Genomic DNA, 24,078 nt, shown 5'->3' with positions numbered 1-24,078 from the left:
TAGAAGAAAAGAAAGTTAACTAGTAAGAAATAGAGTATATTGATTAAGGGATCAGTGCTAAAAGTACATAGATGTTAAGGGGATAGAAAAGACATGTCTCAAGAGAATATTATTCCTTCCCTTGTTGCCACAATAGCCCATCTTGGAACAACAGTAAAGTAGGGACCAAATCAGAACTATGGAGGGGTTAGAAGTAGGGGAAAGCTCTTCCTAGCATGGATGTGAGGGCAAGGGCAGGAGTTGTTGTGGGTGGGGACAGTTGGTCCCAGAAAGTCACATACATGTAGCTGATAGAAGTACACACACAATACAATATAAAATACAAGTTCATGCCCAGTAAGGGCCTGGCATACTTACAAAGCCCCGTGTATACTGATTCAGGCTATCAACTGCTGCAATCTTTGATAATTTTTCTTTTACATATAAAGGAGGGGATATATCTGGAAGTCCTTGGCCAAGATTCACAACAGAAGGGTCTGCAGCTAACTTTGTAAATTCAATCCTAAGATTAAAAAAAACAAAAACAAAAAACTCTGACATTAATAGTAACAACAATTTCAAAATTTCCTGTTTACATCTTATTATATACAGTCTTATTCCAACACTGAAAAAGAAGACTGAGTTAAATCTTATGGATTTAAAAATAATGAGTTCCCAACAAAAAGTTTACCTGCCATAAAATGAGTTTATCTAATAAAATGATAGCTGATATAATGAACTTAATGTTTAATACAAACCTCACTCCATGCTACCCATATCATAACCATGTGCATCTATATTATGTTTCTACTTAGCTACAGCTAGGTTTGCATACCAACTGTTAGAGAATAGAACTTATAAGAAAACTTCATGGATTAGAAGTTCCGCCAGGGCAGCAACCACATCTGTCATTTCTCTGCCAGACGTGCAGTGCCTAGTACACCTGCTACCTGAGTAATTCAGTGTATGGATCACTAACATCCTCCCATTTCCATTTAACGGATGTATTAAATGGGAAGCTTTTTTTATAGATTATAAATGAGGCTAAGTATTCTCAACTAAGGATATAAAAACTATGTGGGAAAACCTCATCAAATTATTATTATTTATTTTAAGGTACTTACCACACATTACTATCAAGTCCTTCAATTCGTTTTGCATTTGTGAATTTCATAGACATTTTCTGAAAGATACAGATATTGAAATAATTTTAGCTTTACTCAAAACTCAAAGCTTCCAGGAAATCCTGGGTAACTCTTTTCTGTATTGTCATCATGGGAAGAAATATAATAGTTCTGTAAAGATAAACTCTATACTCCGATATAAATTTCTGAAGAACCATCTCCCACTACTGCTTGAAGGAATGCTTTTTAAAGTGAATTTTAGGTAGGCATGGTGGCTTCTTACACCTGTAATCCTAGCAGGCCAAGACGGGTGGATTACCTGAGCTCAGGAGTTCTAGACTAGTCTGAACAAGAGCGAGGCCCCATCTCTAAAAAAAATAGCCAGGCATTATGGCGGGAGCCCATTGTCCCAGGCTGAGGCAAGAGGATCACTTGAGCCCAAAAGTTTGAGTTTGCTGTGAGTTATGATGCCATGGTTCTCTACACAGGGCAACAGAGTGAGACTCTGCCTCAAAAAGAAAAAAAGAAAAGCAAATTTTAGATGTTCATCTTCTCATATAAAGATGAAAAGTATCATCCTAGCCTAAAAATCTGCTCAATTTAAGGGCCTCAAATATACTAAAAAAAAAAGAATCTTGAGCCATGCTCTGAAGATCACTTTAGGTAAGATGTATTAAGAGTTTCACAAGTAGGCTCCTTGTATGGCATACAGGAAGCACTCAACAAATGGTAAGGGGTCACAGATAATACTAGCTAACATTATTGAGTACCAAGTGCATACTTGGTACTGTTCTGAGTGTGTTACATATATTAACTCATCAACTTACCTTCACAACCCTATGTGGTAGTTCCATCATGACCTACAATTCACATGAGGAAAGTGGCATACAGAAAGATAAGAGCACATAACATTCAATCTGCTCGAATTTATCAATGCTAGTAATATTTAAACCCAGACAGGTTCAACCCAGGATTTGAACCCAGGCAGTGTGACTCTAGAACCCATACTCAGAACTGTTCTCTTGTACTGTCTTTCACATAAGACCTTCCAAAAAAATTACTGGACTCCTGCCTTTTCAAGGTATGTTAGAAATTTAGTTAGGTCTACTTACATCAGTCAAACTAAGGCTGTGCTAGGAAAACATTAGAAGTTAAAATTATCATACAGCATTTAATTTTTTAGTTCTTCAGATTCTAAAATTAAGTTTATACTATCGCTACAAAGTATTGAATTAGCTTTGAGCTCATTATTAACAAGTTGGTGGAAATAAAAAGAAAGATTGACAGCCCTTTTTGCAAAGAATTCTCCAACAGAATATTAAAGTAATTTTAATTCAATCTGGGAGGAAGATAATGATAATGATTATTAAATAGACCATTGTTCTCATTCTATTCCCAATAACAGGACTCAGAATAATACTTCTTTTGGCCTCATATTTTTAATCTTTGAAACTCCAGTAAAGTAAATCACAGGAAATTCTCCAGCGGTGGAAGTGCCTTCTGGAACAGCATTATGACTAAGTGCACTCCTGAGTGAGAAGCTCCTCTACAGGCTACAATTATAAGAATAAAAAGTGCCAGCCTGCAAGATTGAAATGGGTATTTTAACAAATGCCCTTTGCTATCTCTAAAACAATGTTTAAAGCCTAATGATTCATTCGGTATGTGACCACAAACACAAAAGATAGATTTATATATAAAAATGAGAGCATGGTGTGCTATCGATAATGTAGGCAAAGTCCAATTTTACTTAAAATTATTTAGATAATTGAGGTCAAAATGCATTTTCTGATTTAATTTTCCTTAAAATCTCATCTATACTACCCTCTTCTCTCGCTGCTCTTCCTTCCCATTCTATGCCCAAACTTTCTGATTTTTCAGATTGTTCACACTCTGTCTCACATCTGCAGCTTCATATGTGATCTTTCCTCAGCCCAAACAGTCTTTCTATACCAATGTTTCTCACTCTCTCTCTTTTTTTTTTTTCTGCAGTGTTTGGCTGGGGCCAGGTTTGAACCCACTACCTCTGCTATATGGGGCCAGTGCCCTACTCCTTTGAGCCACAGGCACCACCCTCTCACTCTCTTTTTATCATTGACCCCCTAAGGAGCCTTCTTATACATTTTTTCCCTAATCATCCTTCTTCTCTCTGTTAAATATTAAGGAATAAGATTTTGAGGCCAGGCTCAATGGCTCACGCCTATAATCCTAGCACTCTGGGAGGCTGAGGTAGGAGGATCACTTGAGGTCAAGAGTTCACGACCAGCCTGAGCAAGAGTGAGATGCTGCCACTATTAAAAATGGAAGAATTAGCCAGGCATTGTAGCAGGCTTAGGAGGCTGAAGCAGGAGGATCTCTTGAGCCTGAGAGTTTGAGGTTGCTGTGAGCTATGATGATGCCATGGCACTCTACCCAAGAGTCTCAATTAAAAGAAAAAAAGGGAGTAAGATTTTGGTCAGACAGGATTGACTTTTGTATAGCCACAATTGTAATAAATCCCTTGTTGAGAATATGTGTTCTCTACTTAGCCCAATCCCAGTCCCCACCACACTGTCCCTGCACTTGACTCACTCCTGTTCCACCTGCCATTTACAGCTCCCACATTCGACTTCATTTCCTCTGAAAGCCTTCTCTATTCCACAAGTCAAGATCAAGTCTCCCTCTGTGTGTTCCTACCAAGTGCAGTACGGTAAGTCTTCATTTACTGGCATTGACAGACTCTTGGAAACTTGAACTTTACGTGAGACGATGTATAAAGAGACCAATTTTAGACAGGGTAACTGATATAAACAAGAGTTAAGTTCCTGTGGCTGGCTACAATAACAATTGTCACTAAACTTCTAAATGAAGACCAAAACACTTCTAAGATTAAATATTGAAACAAAATGTGAGCTGTACCTATATTTAAAAAAGATTAATAAAAACAAGTAAGATGATTATTTACCTGATTATTCCAGTTCAGGGCTACAGGTGGCTGCAGCCTGTGCTGGGAGCCAGCCCTGAGGGGGCATAATCCCATTGCGGGGTGCACTCCCCCTACATACCCCCTCAATGATACTGGGAAAATTTAGCTCTGCCAATTAACCTAATGTGCATATCTTTAGAATGTGAGAGGCAACCGAGTGTCCAGGACAAACCCATGTAGACACAGGAAGACCATACAAATTCCACACAGACAGTGGCTCTGGCTGGGAATAATTTTTTTTCTCATCTCAATTTTTTTTATAGTATTATAAAAAAATGATGTTATTAGAAGGTCTGCTGTACTTTCTAGAATTTACTACATAATATTACAGTTTTCTGTTTGTTTGTCTGAATCTTCCCTTAGACTGTGAGAATAACTTGTTCACTAATGAGTGACTTTATTAGTCGGGGTTCTCCAGAGAAACAGAACCAGCAGAATGTGTGAGAGGTTTATTGTAAGGAATCGGCTCATGCTATTACAGGGGCTGGAAAATCTGGAATTTACAGGGCAGGCTGCAGGCCAGAGACCCAGGGAAGAACTGAAACTGGAGTCTGAAGGCAGACTTCTCTTCTCCTTGGGGATCTCAATCTTTTTTCTCCTAAGGCCTTCAACTAAATGAGGCCCTCCCACACTACATAGGCTAATCAGCTTTGCTTCAAGCTCCACCAACTTAAATTGGCAATCTCACCTAAAATATATCTTAACGGTAACACCTAAGCTGGCGTTTGGCAAATATCTGGGTGCCAAGGCCTAGCCAGGTTGACACCATCCGTGTTCAAGGCAAAGCACTACGCCTAGCCCTGGGCAAGGTTTCAACAAATATCTGACAAATGAATGAAAAAACCCCACTCACATTAGAGTGAAGTTACAGTGTCAGTTAGCTTAAGTTACTCTGTCCTTCAGTAAGAAATGTCCCTGAAGTCTTGGTGACTTAAAATCATAAAGGCTTTCTTGCTCATACTGCATATCCACCCAAGTCCAGCTGTTGCTCTGTTCCATGTTATTATCATTCTGACATAGAGGCTGATAAAGCAGTTTCTTTGGATGTCCACACATGTCATTTGTTATTGGCCAAAGGAATTTTATGGCTAAGCTTCACATCAACGAGGCAAGGAAATATAACTAGCAGGGAGGAACAATAAGTAATTGTGAAAAATGTGGCAGAAATGACATCTGGCTGCACTGTGCCCCTCTCAGTCCCCTGTGTTGAAGTTCTGATTCCCAGCACCTCAGAATGTAGCCTCATTTGGAAACAGGGTCACTGCAGGTGGCATTAGTTAAGATGAGGTCATTAGGGTGAGCCCTGCTCCAGTATGACTGGTGTCCTGACACAAAGGGGAAATGTGGACAGAGACACAGACTCAGGGGGAGCACCGTGCAAAGATGAAGGCAGAGATTAGGGTGATGCTTCTACAAGCCAAGGAACGCCGAAAATTGCCAGGAAATCACCAGAAGACAGGGGAGGGGTAGAGAATGATCTTCCCTACAGCTCTCAGAAGGAAGCAACGTTGCTGATGCTTTAATCTCAGATTTTTAGCCTCCTTAAACTGTGAGGGAGTGAATTTCTGTTGTTTAAGGTGCTTGGTTTGTGGTGCTTTGTGAAGGCAACCCAAGTAAACAAATACACTGGTGTAGGCTTATGATACACCCTACAATGTCCAAAGACACCAAGAGTCAGCAGTACACGAAATGCTCAGAGTAGATCTAGGACCAGGGATTTAAACAAACCTGGAACCCCATGGGGAATGAGGCATGAGCCTCAAGTATACAAGAGAACATCTGTAAGGCTTGTATTACTTCTGGATTAGCTAACTCTGTGAGGTGACTTTTGCTACTAGGTAGATTAAAGGTCTGTTATAGTTATACTGTTTTACTATGTTATTATTTTTACTGTTTTTTAGAGACGAGGTCTCATGGTCACCCAGGCTTAAGGGTAGTGGTTAGATCACAGCTCACTGTAACCTCGAACTCCTGGGCTTAAGTAATCCCCCACTTCAACCTCCTGAGTGTCTAGACAACAGGCACATACACCCACCATGCCTGGCTACAATTTTTTTGTAGAGAAGGGGATGGGTCTGGCTATGTTGCTCAGGTTGGTCCTGAACTGCTGGGCTCAAGAAATCCTCCTGCCTTGGCCTCCCAAACTGCTGGGATTATAGGAGAGCTACCACACCCAATTTATTTATACTATGTTATTAGTGCAAAACTGCTAGTAAAGTTTCATCTTTTTAATCTTTCATTTGTTAACTTGAGGCTTAAAAATGTGGTTGTACATATTCACCACCAGGTGGTGCTATTGGTAAACAGGAAGAAAAGATTATTCGGTCTTTAAAACATTTACTACAATTGTGCTGGAACAAGCAAAGTTTAGTAAGATTAAAAAAAAAAAGCTACTACTTATGATTCTGAGACCTTAGCATATCAAGTTGAAGGTTTCAATTGTATATATTTAGAGGACTCTTCTTATGAGATCTGATGCAGTAAGTGGGATAGGACAGGTGCAGAAAATAATCTTCCCATATGGTGGGGTGAAGCTAGGGAAATCAAAGATGTTGACATCTGCATAGTACCAGCTGTGAATCAAGTCTTCATTCAGAGAAGCCAAGGTCACAGCACCAAAAATATATATATATATATATAATATAAAATCTAACAACAATATTCAGTACAGGAAAAAGCCAGAAATAGAAACTGCAAAGGTAATGGTTGGAAAAGTGAAAACAGAAAAGATTGGGCTTATCTTAGAGGGTACAGCTTGTGCTGCTCCAGTGATGGATGAATTGAAGACTCTGACTTTGCTCCTGTATAACATATCAATGTTGAAAACTTGTACTTGTACCTCGCTAATATAAAAAAACAAGAAATAAATTTAAAAAAATCAGTCTTGAAAACCAGGTGGACATAAGCACTCCAGGACTAGGAAGGGGCAGAAAGTGTGTACCAGCATGATGGGCCCTGCTTTCATATGATGCCTGGCTGGGGGGGTGGCCAGTTTCTCTCTAGGCATTTATAACTGCAATTATGTGTAACTGAAAATTTTTTTCATTTTCTGGTAACAGAGTACTACAATCTTAAGTACTTGATGAATTTTCTTAAGTCATCATACACTTTTCATTTTAATTATTAAGTATATTTCAGGTTATTTATGCATCACGCTTTACTCATTCATTTCCTTACTGTTAGGCACTTGTTATTTGCAGTGCTTTGCAATTGTAGGTAAGGTACACTGTGCACTTAATTATATGGTCTCTGCTCTGCTTCCCTTCCATTTAAGTTTATGTGAAGGGGGAGTGCCAACAAGATAAAAATGCAGAATCAGTGGGAGCACTGAGCTTGTTTTCATGCAACTAGACGGGTCCCATCTGGAGGTGACAGGAGAGAGTGAGACCTAAAATGTGTTGCTTCTGTCTTCAGCTCTACCTCAGACCATCAGGCGGTAGGTTCCCAGAAGGAGAACACAACCTAGATCCCTCGCATGTGCAGTTTACAGTAGGGTTGGTGCTCCTATTAGAATCTGATTCTGCTGATCTGACAGAGTGGGAGCTCAGGCAGTGATGCAAGTGAAGCGGAGAGGCCATAAATGCAGATGAAGGTTCCTTGGCTACCCTGCTGCTTGCATACTACTGGGCAGCCCACTTCCTAACAGGCCATGGATCAGCATTAACCATGGCCCTGGGGGTGAGGCACGGCAGATATGTATGACACGCACCGAGTCATGTGCTGCATGTTATTTTGGTCCTACGATTATAATGAATTATAATTCATTATAGAATGAATAATAAGATTATAAATCTCTATGGCTTAGTGATGTCTAGCTGATGTTACATCATGTCCGTGCACATTACTCAAATGTTCCCGGCAATGCTGATACATACCCACTGTGCCTCCAATCATATAGAAGTGTAGCACATACAATTACGGACCGCACATAATGCGTGATAATGATAATAAACGAATGGTTTATGTATTTATATACTATACTTTTTTTTTTTTTGAGACAGTCTCACTTTGTCACCCTCAGTAGAGTGCCATGGCATCATAGCTCACAACAACCTCCAACTCTTGGACTCAAGTGATTCTCTTGCCTCAAACTCCCTAGTAGCTGGGACTATAGATGCCATGCCGGTCACAATGCCTGGCTATTTTTTTGTTGTTGTTTTGCTGGCACCCTAAACATTTTATCTGGTTCTTCAAGAAGAAGGCATTGTAGGAGATGAAGGCTCCAAGTATGTTTTTGCCCCCAAGACCTCTCAGTGGGACAAGAGTTGGAGCTGTAAATTGGTGACACTGATAATCCTGATCCTGCCTAGGCCTGGGGTAATGTGTGTATTTGTATCTTAGTTTTTAACAAAAAAGTTTTAAAAGTTAAAAAAAGGTTTTAAAAAGATTAAAAAGCGTATAGAATAAGAATATAAAGAAAATATTTTTAACAAATAACAATATTTTGTACAATTTGTATTTTAAGCTAAGTGTTATTACAAAAGTCAATTAAGTTAAAAAATTAAAATGTCTTTAAGATAAAAAAAAGTTGCAGTTGGCTAAGATTCATTTATTATTGAAGAAAGATTTTTTTAAAAAATAAATTTAGTGCAGCCTTACTATATAGCATACATAAAGCCTACAGTAGTGCGCAGTAATGACCGAGGCCTTCACATTAACAGCCCACTCACTCACTGATTCACCCAGAGCAACTTTCATTCCTGCAAGCTGTATTCATGGTGAGTACCCCATATAGATATATCACTTTTTATCTTTTATATTGTATTTTTAACAGGTGCCTGCAAAGAGCCCAGGTAATTTTTCCATTGTTAGTAGAGATGGGATCTTGCTCTTGCTCAGGCTGGTCTTGAACTCCTGAGCTGAAGTGATCCTCCAGCCTCTGCCTTCCAGAGTGCTGGGATTATAGGTGTGAATGAGTCATTGCCCCTGGCCTTGACCTTCCCTTTGAACTGGTTATAACTTTTGTCTGGTTCCCTCACATCACATGGGTAAGATAAAAATCTTTAACATATGCTCGTTTTCATATTTATGAGTCATGATTTAACCTTTCTTTGAAAATTATTTGTATTTTATTATATCTTAAGACAGAGTCTCAAGCTGTCACCCTGGGTAGAGTGCTGTGGCATCACAGCTCACAGCAACCTCAAACTCTTGGGCTTAAGTAATTCTCTTGCCTCAGCCTCCAAGTAGCTGGGACTTCAGGTGCCTGCCACAATGCATGGCTATTTTTTGGTTGTAGTTGTCACTGTTGTTTGGCAAGCCTGGGCTGGATTTGAACCCACCATCTCTGGTGTATGTGGCTGGCACCCTAGCCACTGAGCTCCAGGTGCCGAGCCTGAAAATTATCTTTAAACAATAATTTAGAGAAATGAGCTTGCTGGAAACAGGATTTAATTTCTTAAAAAAAAAAAAATGGCTTTAAGCAAAGATAAAAGAATGAGTGAGCATTGTCCACACTGATCTCAATAGGCCTGAGCCCTCTGCCCCTCTACCACCCTGCCCTCAGTCACAGCTAGCTGGACTAGGGCTGGACAAAGGTTAAACTAATCAGGAAATTTCAGGAAACCGGAAATTTGGATTTGAGGCTGAGAGACAGCTCATTTCTATTAGGCACTTGTACCAGGAAGAGTGGTAAATTCAGATCTGGGTCCAGCCTTGGAAGAATTTGTTTGGGGTAAATATAAAAAAAAAAAGATCTGGGCCAAGCCTTTCTGTTAGGATTTCTGTACCAGGAAGAGTGGTAAATTCAGATCTTGGCCACTTTCATGCCCAGCTGAGCTCCTGGGCTGAAGTGATCCTCCTGCCTCTGCCTTAGAATGTGCCCTGGAAGACACACCTACATTTTAAGCACAATTTCCAAGGTTGTTTTATGCAAAGAGCTTTCAAGCCCACAGATCTTAATTCAGTTAAACATCAAAAGCACTAGTATTAGGGCTGGAAAAAACAAACAAACACACAAACAAACAAAGTAGTCATGGTGGCAATAAAGAGGAGAGAGAATTCTAGACATTTATGAGGTAAAATTCATAGTATTTACATATATAAGACGGTCATGACAGCTTTCATAAAATTTCAAGCCTACTTGAACATGGAGAGATGAGAGTTAGGTTGACCAACAAAAAATTGCCAATATTCAACCATTTTTGACCTACGAAATTGGTCATTTCATATGATTGAACCTAATGTTAAATACGCATATACACATTACCCTGAATTAAAAAATTATCAAGATTTTACATCATTTGCTTATCTCTCTTTTCCCTTTTTCCTTTCTTTTCTTTAAATGCTTAGTAATTTAAAGCAAATCCTGGACCTGAAGTCATTATACTTCTACACATTTGGCATATACATCTAAAAAATATTGACTCTTTGTTACATAACTGCTATGTCACCACCACACCTAATCAACAATAATTTCTTGTTATCTTCTAATACCCAGTCCATGTTCATATTTCTGTTTAAAAATATCTTTCTGCATCATTTTGGATGATTGAACCAAGTTCCTCAACAAGGTCCATGCCTTGTGTTTGGTGGTTATGGTTCTTAAACCTCTTTCTGCCCTGAGCCCCCTTGTAACGCTCCCTCTTTACTAATGTCTAAGTTAATTCTCCACCCTCTCCTTTCCCCCATGCCACTGACTTTTAGAGGTTAACTAGGTCAGTTATCTGTCCATCATGTGATACACATTCTGGATTTTTCTATTTGGTTTTCCATGATGACATATGATGAGATTATTTCCTAAAAATTGGAAGTCACAGAGCCTATGCTTTTGTCTCTATGGTATCCCTTGCTGAATAGAGAGCTCAGGCCCTGCAGCATGCTAGAACCAGACAAGGGTGAGTGTGGTGTTCTGGTTAGTCGTTCTGCGAACGTCGATTCTAGTCAATGACAAGAGATGCCTTTAGTGTATCCAATAGAAGGATTCATTCCAATAAAATTATCAATAAAAAAGGAACCTAAAAAAATACATTTTTTTTAGGGGGGGATATTGCAGAATATGTATAGTAAGTTATCTATAAGTAATAAGCAATACCTACAGCAGAAGTAGAGAATCCAAGGATTTTTGAAGAACAAATTGTCCTCAGAAATTTTGCTCCCTTGCCAAGAGCCAAAAACATGCTAGAGAATAAAAGAAAAATTGAAAGAAGAGTAAATATTTGATAGTTACATTGCCATCAGAAATTTATAGCTAGCTGAAAGAACATGAGCTTATATAAAATATAAATAAGAATTTTGGATAACTGAGGTTTTTATTAATCTTTCAAGTTTTCTATGATATGATCTCTAATCAGTAGAATCATTCTAATAAATTTATTCCTGCTTGTCTCATACAAATCTATACTCATCATTTTATTCATCTGTTTATTTGGTTGCATGGATACCTTTTATAATGCTTAAGTTGAGGCCTTTAGTGTGCCCATTACCCAGATAGTGTTCATTCTACCCAACAGGTAGGTAGGTAATTGTTACCCTCTCCCAACCCCTTGATTTCCTATGACCTTTACATCTCTTTGTGCTTGTATGTGACCATCCACTGATTAATTCCCAGTTATTAGAGAGCACATGAATTTGTTTTTCCATTCCTGAGATATTTCACTTAGGATTAACGGCTTCTAATTTCATCCAGGCTGCAAAAGACATTATTTCATTCCTTTTTAATGGCTGAGTAGTACTTATGTCATTTTAACTTAGACATTAAAATTAAAATTAAATTAAAATTCAGGATATCCTGAATTTTAAAATAAGGCTTTAATTTAGTAAAGCGTATTCAGCTTCAGTAAGTAAAAGTTCCATTGTCTAGCAGCTATGATAGAATCCAGAATATTTCAATTTCGGAATTATTCACATTTCAGAATCACCTGGATATGGTCACCAGAAAAGCAAACTTTATAACATTAAAGTTGTTAGAAACAGGTTATTTAGAAAGTTGTTTAAAAAGATGGATGACAGTAGGTCCTTGATACATATAAAATCTGTCTTAGCACTGTTCAAGTATATGAGGTCTGACAATTAAGTTCGTGAACTCCTCACCCTGTGCTTACGTTGGCAGCACTGTAGAAGCAACTTGGTAAGGTTTTGTAACTTTGGTATATCAGTGTCTCACAGCTGTGTTTGTGGCAATATGTGGCAATGTCTTGCTGACACTGTAGAGTTCATTATTGTTTTTTGTGTAACCGGTATGGCAAGAATGTTGGAGCTTGAATTAGAGCAATGGACAAATATTAAATGTCTTGTTAAACTTGGCAAGAGTGGAAGCAAAATCAAGGATATCTTAATCCACGTTTATGGGGATAGTGCCATGAAGAAAACAGCAGTGTACCAGTAGATCCCATGTTTTTCTGAGGGGAGAGAAAGCATCACTGATAGAGAGGTCAGGGTGGCTAGTAATGAGCAGAACTGAGGAAAACGTCACAAACGTTTGTCAAATTGTGTGTCAACATCATTGGATGGCTATGAGAAGCATAGTAGACCAAGTGAATATCGATAGAGAAATAGTTTGGAAAATCTTAAGCAAAAATCTTGGCACCCATAGCTCAGTGGGTAGGGCACTGGCCATATACACCAGGGCTGGCAGGTTTGAACCCAGCCCAGGCCTGCCAAACAACAATGACAATTACAACAAAAAAATACCTGGGCATTATGGTGGGTGCCTGAGGTCCCAGGTACTTGGGAAGCTGAGGCAAAAGAATTGCTTAAGCCCAAGAGTTTGAGGTTGCTGTGAGCTGTGACACCACGGCATTCTACCAAGGGTGACATAGTGAGACTCTACCTCAAAAAAAAAAAAAAAAAAGAAAAGACAAGTGTGTGCAAAAATGGGTTCTTTCATCACAACAATGCACCAGCTCACACGGCACTGTCTGTGAGGGAGTTTTTGCCAGTAAACAAATAAAAGTATTGGAACACCCTCCCTACTCACCTGATCCAGCCCCCGTGACTTCTTTCTTTACCTGAAGATAAAATATTGGAAGGAAGTCATTTTGATGACATTCAGGACATCAGACATAATTCGATGACAGCTTTGATGACTGTTGCAGAAAAAGAGTTCCAAAATTACTTTAAAGGGGGGCCTAGGTGCTGGCTTCAGTGTACAGCTTTCCAAGTGGAGTGTATAGCTTCAAAGGTGATGGTAGTGATATTCAGCAATGAAGTATGTAGCACTTTGTCTAGGATGAGTTCTTGAAACTAACTGTCAGACCTCATGCAATATGTTGTTTTTAAGTATAGCACCCATGTTGTCTCACCTACCCCTTTCTTGCTATTTCACTACTCCAGATTGTTATGTCTCAACAGCCTCATGGATGTTATCTCCCAACCTGATCTCCTGACTGCCTGCCATTCAGTAGGGATTTATCATTTAGGAGCATAGGGTGCTGTTTTTCTAAACCTCAAGTACTCGTGATTGTCTTAGATAGTTGTAATGTCTTCAGAGACGAACCATCAAACACCTGGCACCCTCACATCACGGGTCCTATCTTCCATCCTGCCTTATAACTCTCCCCTACAGTTATACCCTGAACCTTGCCATTACCTCAATCTGGTCTGATTCCAAATAATTGAAACATTCTGCTCTTTGACCATAAACTGCCAATCCTTTCAATTTTCTTAATTTTTCAAACTATCAGTACTCTTCAGTATCATCAGCATCTCCAGGAAGCTGCCTTTTCCCCAGTCAGTCCTCACCTTCCTTGTTTGCCCAGTTCACATGGAGCTCCACTTCTTCAACAATGCTTGTGACAATGCCCTAACCCTCCTTGCCCATCTTTGCATCTGTCAAACCCTGGTCTTGGATAAATCCAACAGCAGTGTCTTGTTTCTCCTGTCCTGACAGCCACAGACTGCTGGAGAAACTCGCACGGGGTAATTGGTTTCACCACAGACTCATGGTCATCAATCTCAGATTGACCCCAAACACCCTCCCATAGGTAATACTTCTCTCCCATAGTTCAAAATGATAATTTTTTCCCCACACTCTTATAACCTAAAATTCTCTACCGTTATCTTCATTCCAAGTAGATGACCTTACTGTCTTTTTTGTTTTTTTTTTTTTTTTTGAGACAGAGTTTCACTCTTGCCCAGGCTAGATTGCAGTGGGCCTAGCACCTCAAACTCCTGGGGGGCTCAAGGGATCCTCCTGCCTTAGCCTTCTAAGTAGCTGGCACTACAGGTGCCCAGCTGATTTTTCTATTTTTAGTACAGATAGTGTCTCACTCTTGCTTAGGTTGGTCTCCAACTCCTGAGCTCAAGGGATCCTCCTACCATGGCTTCCTACAGTGTTAGGATTAGAGACATGCGTCTCTGTGCCCAGCCTGACACTGCTTTCTATCACAGAGAAAATAGAAGCCATTAGATGGGTCCTCTCTTAAGTTGCCCAAATCTTAGAAGCCAAATCTAAAAAAAATCCTTGCTTCTTCCCTTCTAGGATTCAAAAGGAAGGTCATTTCCTTAACCGTTCTCCTACCACTTAGATCTCATTCCCTCCACCTGTACAGAGACCTTGCTCAGTTGATCATCACCCATTTCTACTGAATGTTCATCTTACCTTTCTTAATCTCTTCTGGTTAAAAAAAACAAAAACAGCTCTCAGGAGTGCTGAGTGGCCTGAGAGGTCAGGCTGCCAGACATTAAATTAGGGATTTGGTGAGAGACCTCTTGACTAGGAATAAGAGTTATGGCCCACGGATATGGACATAGGAAAATGGAACTTTCAGATTATACACAATGGAAGATAGAAGGGACACCATTAGAAACTGTTCAAGAGGAGCTGGCAGCACAGGGCCAAGGGATCCATGGCGCCGAAATGAAGCTTGGAGATACATGGGTGGCTTTACAAACAATGTCTCCTTTGTTGGTGCCTTATTAAAAGGATTCAAGTGGGGATTTGCTGCATTTGGGGTAGCTCTAGGGGCTGAATATTATCTGGAGTCCCAGAACAAAGATAAGAAACATCACTAAAGATAATACCTGGACATATCTTACTGGTTTCTTAACTCTCTTATAAAATTAAGATTTCTTCACTACAGCCTATTTGTCCCTTAAAGAATGTAAGTAAAATTTAATAAAGGAAAGCACATGAAAAAAAAAAAAAAGAGAGAAAGAAAGAAAAAGGGGGCAGCGCCTGTGGCTCAAAGGAATAGGGAGCCGGCAGCCCCATATGCCGGAGGTGGAAGGTTCGAACCCAGCCCCGGCCAAAACCAAAAAATAGATCTCTGACTCTACCTTCTCCCCCTGGGTCATTTAACTACCTCAATCTCCACCCCACAACCCAGTGTAATCTGACTTTTGCACCCATTGCTTCCTAAAGGCAGCTCTTGCTAAAGTCAGTTTTGACCTTTATTATTGTTAAGTTGAACAGTAATTTTGCAACTCTCATTTTTCCCTGAGCGCCCAGAAGCTGTAGATACTGCCAACCAAGCCGCCTCCCCAGAAACCCCATGTTCCCTTGGTTTGTGACTATTACAATCCCTCATTTTCCTCCTACCTCCACCACAATCCCCCATCATATGATGGAAATTCCTCACAAGCCCAGACGTAGGCCCTCTTCTCATCTCACTCATTACTCTCTCACTAGGTAGTCTCATTGTGAAAAAAACCTGGGAGCATGAATGGAAAAACTGCTCCCAAGAATTCTAAGCAGGCTTACAGATGCAGATTCAGACCTTTTGAAGCAAGTTATTTTTTTCCTGTACTTTAAATAAACACATTTGAACCGCGCTTTCTAATACAATTAACATTGCATATGTACATTCACCAATAAGCCAAATAAATTAATACATTTGGGTGTTGAAAAAGTTGGAGATCAAAAGGCATATGGCTTTTAATTCCAAACAATATTTTCACTGTGCTTTCCTAGTTTCTCCCTAAAAGCAATTTCTGTGAAGAAAAACAGGCATATTTTAATCAGGGAGATCTAATCAATCTAATCATAGTATATTTACATTGGGTAAACTCCATACTCAAATACACATGATTAACAGGAAGTTAAATGGTCGATATGTTATCAATGGAACAGATGTTTTAAAATGAAGATTCAGATTTTGGGATGGCCTGAAGCTGAGCAGGCTGGTAAACTGATGGGGTGGGGGTGGGGGGAGAATCCAAAGCTAAAAGGCAGACAAAGCAGTTAAAATGAACTAAGCTCTGGATTTGCTTTAAATTTATCACCAAATAAACACTTAATAAACACTGCCGGGAGCAGGGGTAGGAAGAGATTTAGATTATTTGATAAAGCTCAGAGCATCTGGGTTAACTGCAAGCTCAAGGCAAGGGCTACCGCTAACAAAGCACAACCCTCACTGCCACAAGCGTCCGACCAAGGGAAAGATTATTTTCCTATCATGCTGTTAATCCACTTCTAGAATGCTTATAAGGTTACTGATACAACACAGGGCGTCTAGAAGGTGAACAAGGTACTGCTTGGGGAAGTACAGTGAGAAGGACAGGCTTCAAAGCCAGAGTGGAAAAAATCAGCCAGTTAGTCGACCCAAGATTTAAGAAGACAGAGCCCGAAATTGTTGAAAACCTGTTCTGTCAAAATGGGTCCGGGAAACTATTCCAGGCATACTCATTCCAGGAGTAAGTATGGCTCCCTGATTGGGAGTTAGCAGGGATTAGGTTTTAGCACACAGGGTAAAACTTTCTGAAGATCGATCTGCAACCGGAGCTCCCAATGCCAGCGGCACGGTGACAATTCTCGGCTCAGGTAGCTGCGGAGGAGCCCACAGGTCGGACACGCGGTGGCTGGGGGCTTGGACTGCTAGAGCCGCTGGGATTCCAAGAGCAGCAGATTGGACTACTTTTCTCTTTTAACTAAAACTTCTGGATTCCACTAACATTCATCTATATGGCAAGTTAAAACAAGACTTTGTTTCCTTTTCAAATAAAAAAATCCCAGCCATCCACACCAGATTGCTTTCTAAACGCCCAAACTGCAAAAACCAAGAGCAAAAAAGGGCAAGAGAATGACAAGAGTCCAGCCGTTCCTTCCTCGGCACCATTCCCCTCCAAAAGAAAGTGTGCTAACTGCAGGATCGACCCTCTGCAGCGATCCCCGCAGTCCTCCCGGCCACTCACTTGCACCTCAGTCCGGCGGGGCGAGCCCGAGTCCCACCGGAGGTCCAGCCCGAGTCCTCCCCCAGCTCGGTCACTCGCGAGGCGGACAGTGGGTCGCACACTCCTCCTCTCGCGGCGGAGCCCTTGTAGTCCCTCTGCACTGAGGCGCCGCCCCTCGCCGCGCTCACCTCGCTCACGCTCAGCAACCTCGCTTTTGAGGTTCGAGTCTCGCTGGGGCTGGAGGCCTGGGTAGGCGGGGTTCGGACGTGTGCGCGGACGACACGGGGCGCGCATTGGCTGAACGCTCCTTCTCTCTAGAGTGGGTGGCGCCGGATGAGCAGGCAGGGCGGGAGTGGGGGGGCGCGACGGGGCGGGCCTGGCTGTGGCCCGGGATTGGCTAAGGGGTTTGGACTCCTGATGCTCATTGGCTGAAGATATTGCGGACGCGACAAGGCAGACCCAGTGTCCAGACCCGAGGGAAGGGGCGGAATGGGGCGGGGATTTGGATATGGCTGATGACTGGGAATGGATGGCATTTAGGCTCAGGGCTCCAATTGGATGTGTGTGGCCATTTGGGTGGGGCAGGTGGAGATAGGACCAGTACTGGTTTGGAAGGATCGCCAGGGGCCAACCTAGGGACTTGTACAAGGACAGGGTTCCAGTTGGAATGACTTTAGAAGGTGCCCAAGGAGGGCAAGTCTCTAAAGAGAATGTGGAAAAGTAATTGTAGATGTATTTGTCACCTGAGCTGCGGCTAAGGAGGGGGAAAGCGGAGAGAAACTTTATTTTCCTGAACAGTAATGTGAGTTTGATCAGAAAAAAACGAGAATGAAAAGGGTGTGGGTGTGAGAATAAAGAGAAAGATAAATGACAGTTTTATTTATTTTTTCCTTTAAAAAAAAAATATATATATATATATATATATATATATTCAAGTTAATGTGAGGGTATGAACGACCAAGTCACAATATTTGAATTTATTAGGTAGACTCCCTCTTGTAGTTCTGTCCTGCACCCAAAAGGTGTGTCATACACCCTTACATTGTGACCATTCACTGGGAACACCCCAAACCCCCGTCCCCCCAACTTGAATTGAAATGAGTTTTTCTCTTATGTGAGCAGGAACTAGATCACCTCCTGGATTCTTATTAGTTTTGGGCACGTTGAACATTTGCTTTTTCATTTTTGTGATAAATGACAGTTTTAAAAGGACGAGGAGGAACACAATCGGTTACTTTAGGGAGTGTAGACTTAGCAAAGGAGTTTCTGTCAAAAATCTAGTTTTATACTTACATTTTCTTCCTCTCTAGTTTAAAAAGATGAGCGGAGAGAGAGTGGGAGTAGCATTATCATTGCTATTCAGACCTAGACAAAGGAACAAAAATCTTTGGTTAAAAGGAACTGGGTACCAGGTGGTGCCTGTGGCTCAAAGGAGTAAGGCACAGGCCCCTTATGCCAGAGGTGGCGGGTTCAAACCCAGCCCCAGCCCAAAACTGAAACAAACAAACAAACAAACAAAACCATTAAAAGGAACAGGGTACCGCTGTGGCGGCTATGGCTCAAGAAGTAGGGCACCGGCGCCATATACTAGGGATGGCGGGTTCAAACCTGGCCCCAGCCAAAACTGCAAAAAAAAAAAAAAAAAAAAAAAAGAAGGAACTTAGGGACCATGAAGTTCAGAAGACGATTAGTACATGTTGAAATTATTGTTTGTGGCAGAGAATCCACCTCTACATTGTGAGCTGTCATGAAGGGCATTCATTTGCCAATATTTTCCTGCCAAAAGACCGCCAGGAACATACTTGTAAACGAGAATGCTAGGTTTATTACTTGTTGCAACGAGGGAGAACATATTATCATGGGAATTATGAGTCATCTCCATACAGGGTAGGAATAACTCATACGATTGGGGCTCAAAATTGGTGATTTGGGGAGAGGTTCAAGGAAATAAAGGTTTGATTAGCAAGTGGGGATAATTCTAACATCAGGCATCATCATACATGGTACCTAGAAGGAGGGAGGGAAAACACAAGGCTAAAGCTGTAACTGGCCAAGAAGCAACAATCATACACATTATTAGCTGGGAGGGGGGTAGTTTGTAATTTGCACAGTGACCTTGTTTTTATCTGTGTTTAGGCAAGATCATTGAATAACTTTGTTAGTTGTACTTCATCATGATCACAGAATGGCCTTGTCCGATGTTTGTAAGATGCTTATGTTTTAATGAAGGAATACCACAGCCACTTCTTAACAATACTAAGTCAAATATCAGTCCAGTTCCTGATTCCAGGGATTGCTTTTCTTTATCTCACATTTACCAAATCTGAATTGAGTACATACATGCTGTTGCTACTGGAAAGAATGAGGCAGGGAAAGTGTCTTGCACCTTGCAATCTGATAGGGAGAAAGGCAATAGACAAGTCAACATGAAATGATTTCTGAGGGTGACAAGTGCTATGAAAGAAGCAGTGATGGGTGGAGATAGCTGAGCATTTAAATAAGATGGTCAGGAAAGGCGCCTTTAAAGAGGTGACATGGGAGCCCAGAATTCAATGATAAAGTTTGCAAAAAATGATTGTGGAAAGGAAAAAAGGTCCTGAATGTGGGGAAAGAGCCTGTAAAGTGACTCTCTAAAATTACTGGCTAATAGGTGTATTACCCTTACACCTTCTGCTTATTTGTTCTCTGAATAAAAAGACAATATGGGAGACACACACGGCTAACATTGTTTTTGTACAACTATCACTGCCAGCTTGAGAGCCTTCTCTCTCCTTGCATGATGGCAACTCTTAAGGAAAAATTCATTGCATGAATTGTAGAAGAGGCAGCAGTCTAACATAATAGGATCACTATAGTGGGTGTCAGACAAGTTGGCATGGTGTGTGCTATCAGCCTTCTGGGAAAATCTCTGGCTGATGAACTTGCTCTTGTGCATGTTCTGGAAGACAAGCTTAGAAAAGGAATGATGCATCTGCAGTTGTGGCAGATAAAGATTACTCTGTGACTGCCAATTCTAAGATTGTGGTGGCAACTGCAGGTGTCTGTTAGCAAGAAGGGGAGAGTCATCTCTATCAGGTGCAGAGAAATGTTAACATCTTCAAATTCATTATTACTCAGATTGTCGAGTACAGTCCTGATTACATCATAATTGTGGTTTCCAATCCAGTAGACATTCTTACAGCTGTTACCTAGAAACTAAGTGGATTACCCAAGTATCATGTGTTTGGAAATGGATGCAGTCTGGATTCTGCTAGATTTTACTATCCCATGGATGGAAAACTTGGCATTCATCCCAGCAGCTGCCATGGGTGGATTTTAGGAGAACATGGTGACTCAAGTGTGGCTGTATGGAATGAAGTAAATGTGGCAGGTGTTTCTCTGTAGGAAATGAATCCAGAAATGGGAACAGACAATGATAGTGAAAATGATGGTGGGTTGAGGGTACCTAAGGAGTCATCAAGCTAAAAGTATATACCAGTTGGGCCATTGCATTAAGTATAGCTGATCTTACTGAATCTTGATACTGAAAAATGTATCAAGGATTCGTTCCACATCGATAAAGGTGAAGGGGATGTATGGCACTGAGAACGAAGACTTCCTGAGTCTCCCGTGTATCCTCAATGCTCGGGGATTAACTAGTGTTATCACCCAGAAGCTAAAGGATGAAGAGGTTGCTCAGCTCAAGGAAAGTGCAGATAGCTGGTGGGACATCCAGAAGGACCTAAAAGGCCTGTGACTACTGAGCTCTAGGCTGTAGAAATTTAAAAACTACAATGTAGGCTCGGCGCCTGTGGCTCAAGTGGCTAAGGCGCCAGCCACATACACCTAAGGTGGCGGGTTCGAATCCCCAGCCCGGGCCTGCCAAATAACAATGATGGCTGCAACCAAAAATTGGCCAGGCGTTGTGGCGGGCGTCTGTAGTCCCAGCTACTTGGGAGGCTGAGGCAGGAGACTCGCTTGAGCCCAGGAGTTGGAGGTTGCTGTGAGCATGATGCCATGGCACTCTACCTAGGGGGATAGCTTGAGGCTCCGTCTCAAAAAAAAAAAAAAAAAATAAATAAAAATAAAAACTACAATGTAAAGAACCCTGAGCCTTTGCATGGCAGTAATAGTCATGCAAAGATGTTTATTCATCCATTTACATGGATCACAGTTTGCTTTTATCTTTCTTAACATGTGAATTTGGGTTCACAGAATCAAAGCCCAGGCTTGATTTAATGCTTACAATATGAGCCCTTGAACAAATAAATTACCTATCAGAGTGTGGAAAAAGAGACATTATGTTCCTTATGCAGATAAGTGCTTTTTCCTTGCCGAATCTAAAGAACTGAAGATATTCTGAGATGCAGCAGAAAGGAGGCAGTGTGTGTAGTATGAGTAGAAGAGTGGATAAGCCAAATTGCCTGGTTACAGTTACAGCTTTTCAATTCTTTAGCCCTGTGACCTTGGGCAAGTTACATTATTTTTTCTGTGATTCGATTTTCTCATCTGTAAAATGTGGATAATAGAGCCTGACTCATAGTGCTTTTGTGAGGATTGAAAAATTTAATAGACCAAACAAACAAAACAGAAAAACAAACAAAACTTAGGTCAATGCTCAGTTCTTAGTAAGTACTATCAAATGATTACTTGAGAAAAAGAGAATGAGAATTTTTAGGATGGGGCTGCTAGTTATCCCCCATGATTTAGTATTCTCTTCTATCTATAGTAATAGAGCCCCCAAATTAACCAGGTGTAGTGGTATGTGTCTGCAGTCTCAGCTACTCAGGAAGCTAAAGCAAGATGATACCTTGAGCACAGGAGTTGTGGTTGCAGTGAGCTGTGATGATGCCATTGCTCTGTAGCCTGGGTGACAGAGCAACACGGAAGGAAGGAAGGAAGGAAGGAAGGAAGGAAGGAAGGAAACAGAAGGACAGAGGAAAAAAAGATGTTTATTTGCTAAAAATTATTTATTGTGTGAAGTATTTAATATGTGCCTAGCACCCTTCTAGACTGTTGATGCTGTGATGAACAAAAAAAACAAAGACTCTGCCCATTGGTGTTTATATTCTAGTAGGGAAGACAGGCAATGCTTTTTTAAAATTATTGGCAAATCATAGCTGTGTACATTAATGCAATCATGGGGTACAATGTGCTGGTTTTATATATAATTTGAAATACTTTCATCAAACTAGTTAACATAGCCTTCACCGCATTTTCTTATTGTGTTCAGACATTTATACTCTAACTTGGTAGATTTAACATGTATCCTTGTAAAATGCCCCATAGGTGTGGTCCCACCAATTACCCTCCCTTCACCCATCCCCTCCCTCTCTTCTCCCCTCCCTCTCCTCTTTCCCCTTCATCTTGGACTACAGTTGGGTTATAGCTTTCTTTCTTTCTTTCTTTTTTTAATTAAATCATAGCTGTGCATATTAATGCAATCATGGGGTAAAATGTGCTGGTTTTATATACAATTTGAAATATTTTCATCAAACTGGTTAACATAGCTTTCACAGTCTTCTTCTTGGTCTATAATTGGGTTATAGCTTTCATATGTAAGTGTGGGTGCTTATAAATTGGTTTCATAGTAGGGCTGAGTACATCGAATACTTTTTCTTCCATTCTTTTTAAAAAATTTTTTTATTAAATCATAGCCGTGTACATCAATACGATCATGGAATACAGTGTACTGTTTCTATATACAATTTGAAATACTTTCATCCAACTGGTTAACATAGCCTTCATGTCTTTTTCTTAGTTATTGTGTTAAGACATTTATTATATTCTACATTAGAGAGATTCACATTTACCCTTATAGGATGAACCATAGGTGTGATCCCCCCAATCACCCTCCTTTTTTCTTCCATTCTTAAGATACTTTGCTAAGCATAATATGTTCCAGGACAGTGCCTGTTGCTCAAAGAGTAGGGTGCTGGCCCCATATGCCGGAGGTGGTAGGTTCAAACCCAGCCCTGGCCAAAAAAAAAAAAAAAAAAAAAATTGCAAAAAAAGAATATGTTCCAGCTCCATCCATGTAAACATGAAAGAGGTAAAGTCTTTATCTTTTTTTTAAGGCTGCATAATGTTCCATGGTGTACCACAATTTATTAATCCATTCATGGGTCGATGGGCACTTGGGATTCTTACATGACTTAGCAATTATGAATTGGGTTGCAATAAACATTCTGGTGCAAATATCTTTGTTCTAAAGTGATTTTTGGTCTTTTGGATATATACCTCGCAGAGGAATTGAAGGATCGAATGGCAGGTCTATTTTTAGATCCCTAAGTGATCTCTAAACATCCATCCAAAAGGAACGCATTAATTTGCATTTCCATCAGCAGTGTAGAAGTGTTCCCCTTTCTCCACATCCAAATCCCAAAATATGTTTTGGGATTTTGTGATTTGGGCTAATCTTACTGGAGTTAAATGATATCTCAAAGTGGTTTTGATTTGCATTTTTCTGATGATTAAGGATGATGAGCATTTTTTCATGTGTCTGTGGGCCTGTCTTCTTAAGAGAAGTTTCTCTTCAAGTCCCTTGTCCACACTGAGATGGAATCACTTGTTCTTTTCTTCCTAATATGTTTGAGTTCTCTGTGGATTCTGGTTATTAAACCTTTATCAGAGACATAACCTGCAAATATCTTCAGGCAATGCTTTTGAACAAATTCATAGGTGATACAAAATAGTGATAAAATATCGTGAGGAAAAATAAAAATTCTGACCACTAGATGGAGCTCACATCTTTCACATGTCGATTTGAATGACCAGAATCCTGAATGCTTGATTACACTATTAAGAGTATTTAGGTCTTCTTCCAATAAACATTCTGATACAAATATCTTTGTTGTAATGTGATTTTTGGTTGTCTGGGAATATACCTAATAAAAGAATTGCAGGGTCAAATGGCAGGTCTATTTTTAGTTCTCTAAGTGTTCTCCAGATGTCTTTCCAAAAGGAATGTACTAGTTTACA

General features: G+C 40.4%; 1 protein-coding gene and 1 pseudogene across 5 annotated transcripts in view; one reads left to right on the top strand and one right to left on the bottom strand.

The window, feature by feature from the left end:
- KYAT3 (kynurenine aminotransferase 3) overlaps nt 1–17,360 on the bottom strand; it is a 40,467-nt gene extending 23,107 nt beyond the window's left edge. The window contains exons 1-4 of one of the 5 annotated variants that reach the window (XM_023509840.1): nt 17,140–17,296; nt 11,106–11,187; nt 1,104–1,162; nt 358–502 (exon numbers count right to left, since the gene is read on the bottom strand). In XM_023509840.1, the coding sequence (XP_023365608.1) occupies nt 358–502; nt 1,104–1,162; nt 11,106–11,186 (285 nt within the window). In that variant the 5' untranslated portion in view covers nt 11,187; nt 17,140–17,296. The other 4 variants (XM_023509841.1, XM_003784171.3, XM_012801753.2 and 1 more) reach the window with 4 other exon arrangements.
- A 2,537-nt stretch (nt 17,361–19,897) lies between these two features.
- LOC100951204 lies at nt 19,898–20,889 on the top strand (annotated as a pseudogene).
- The last annotated feature ends 3,189 nt before the right edge of the window (nt 20,890–24,078 follow it).

Source organism: Otolemur garnettii, unplaced genomic scaffold (genome assembly GCF_000181295.1).
Source record: "Otolemur garnettii isolate 467f Iridium unplaced genomic scaffold, OtoGar3 scaffold00010, whole genome shotgun sequence".
Lineage (NCBI taxonomy): Eukaryota > Metazoa > Chordata > Mammalia > Primates > Galagidae > Otolemur > Otolemur garnettii.
This window is presented reverse-complemented; position numbering and strand designations above follow the sequence as displayed.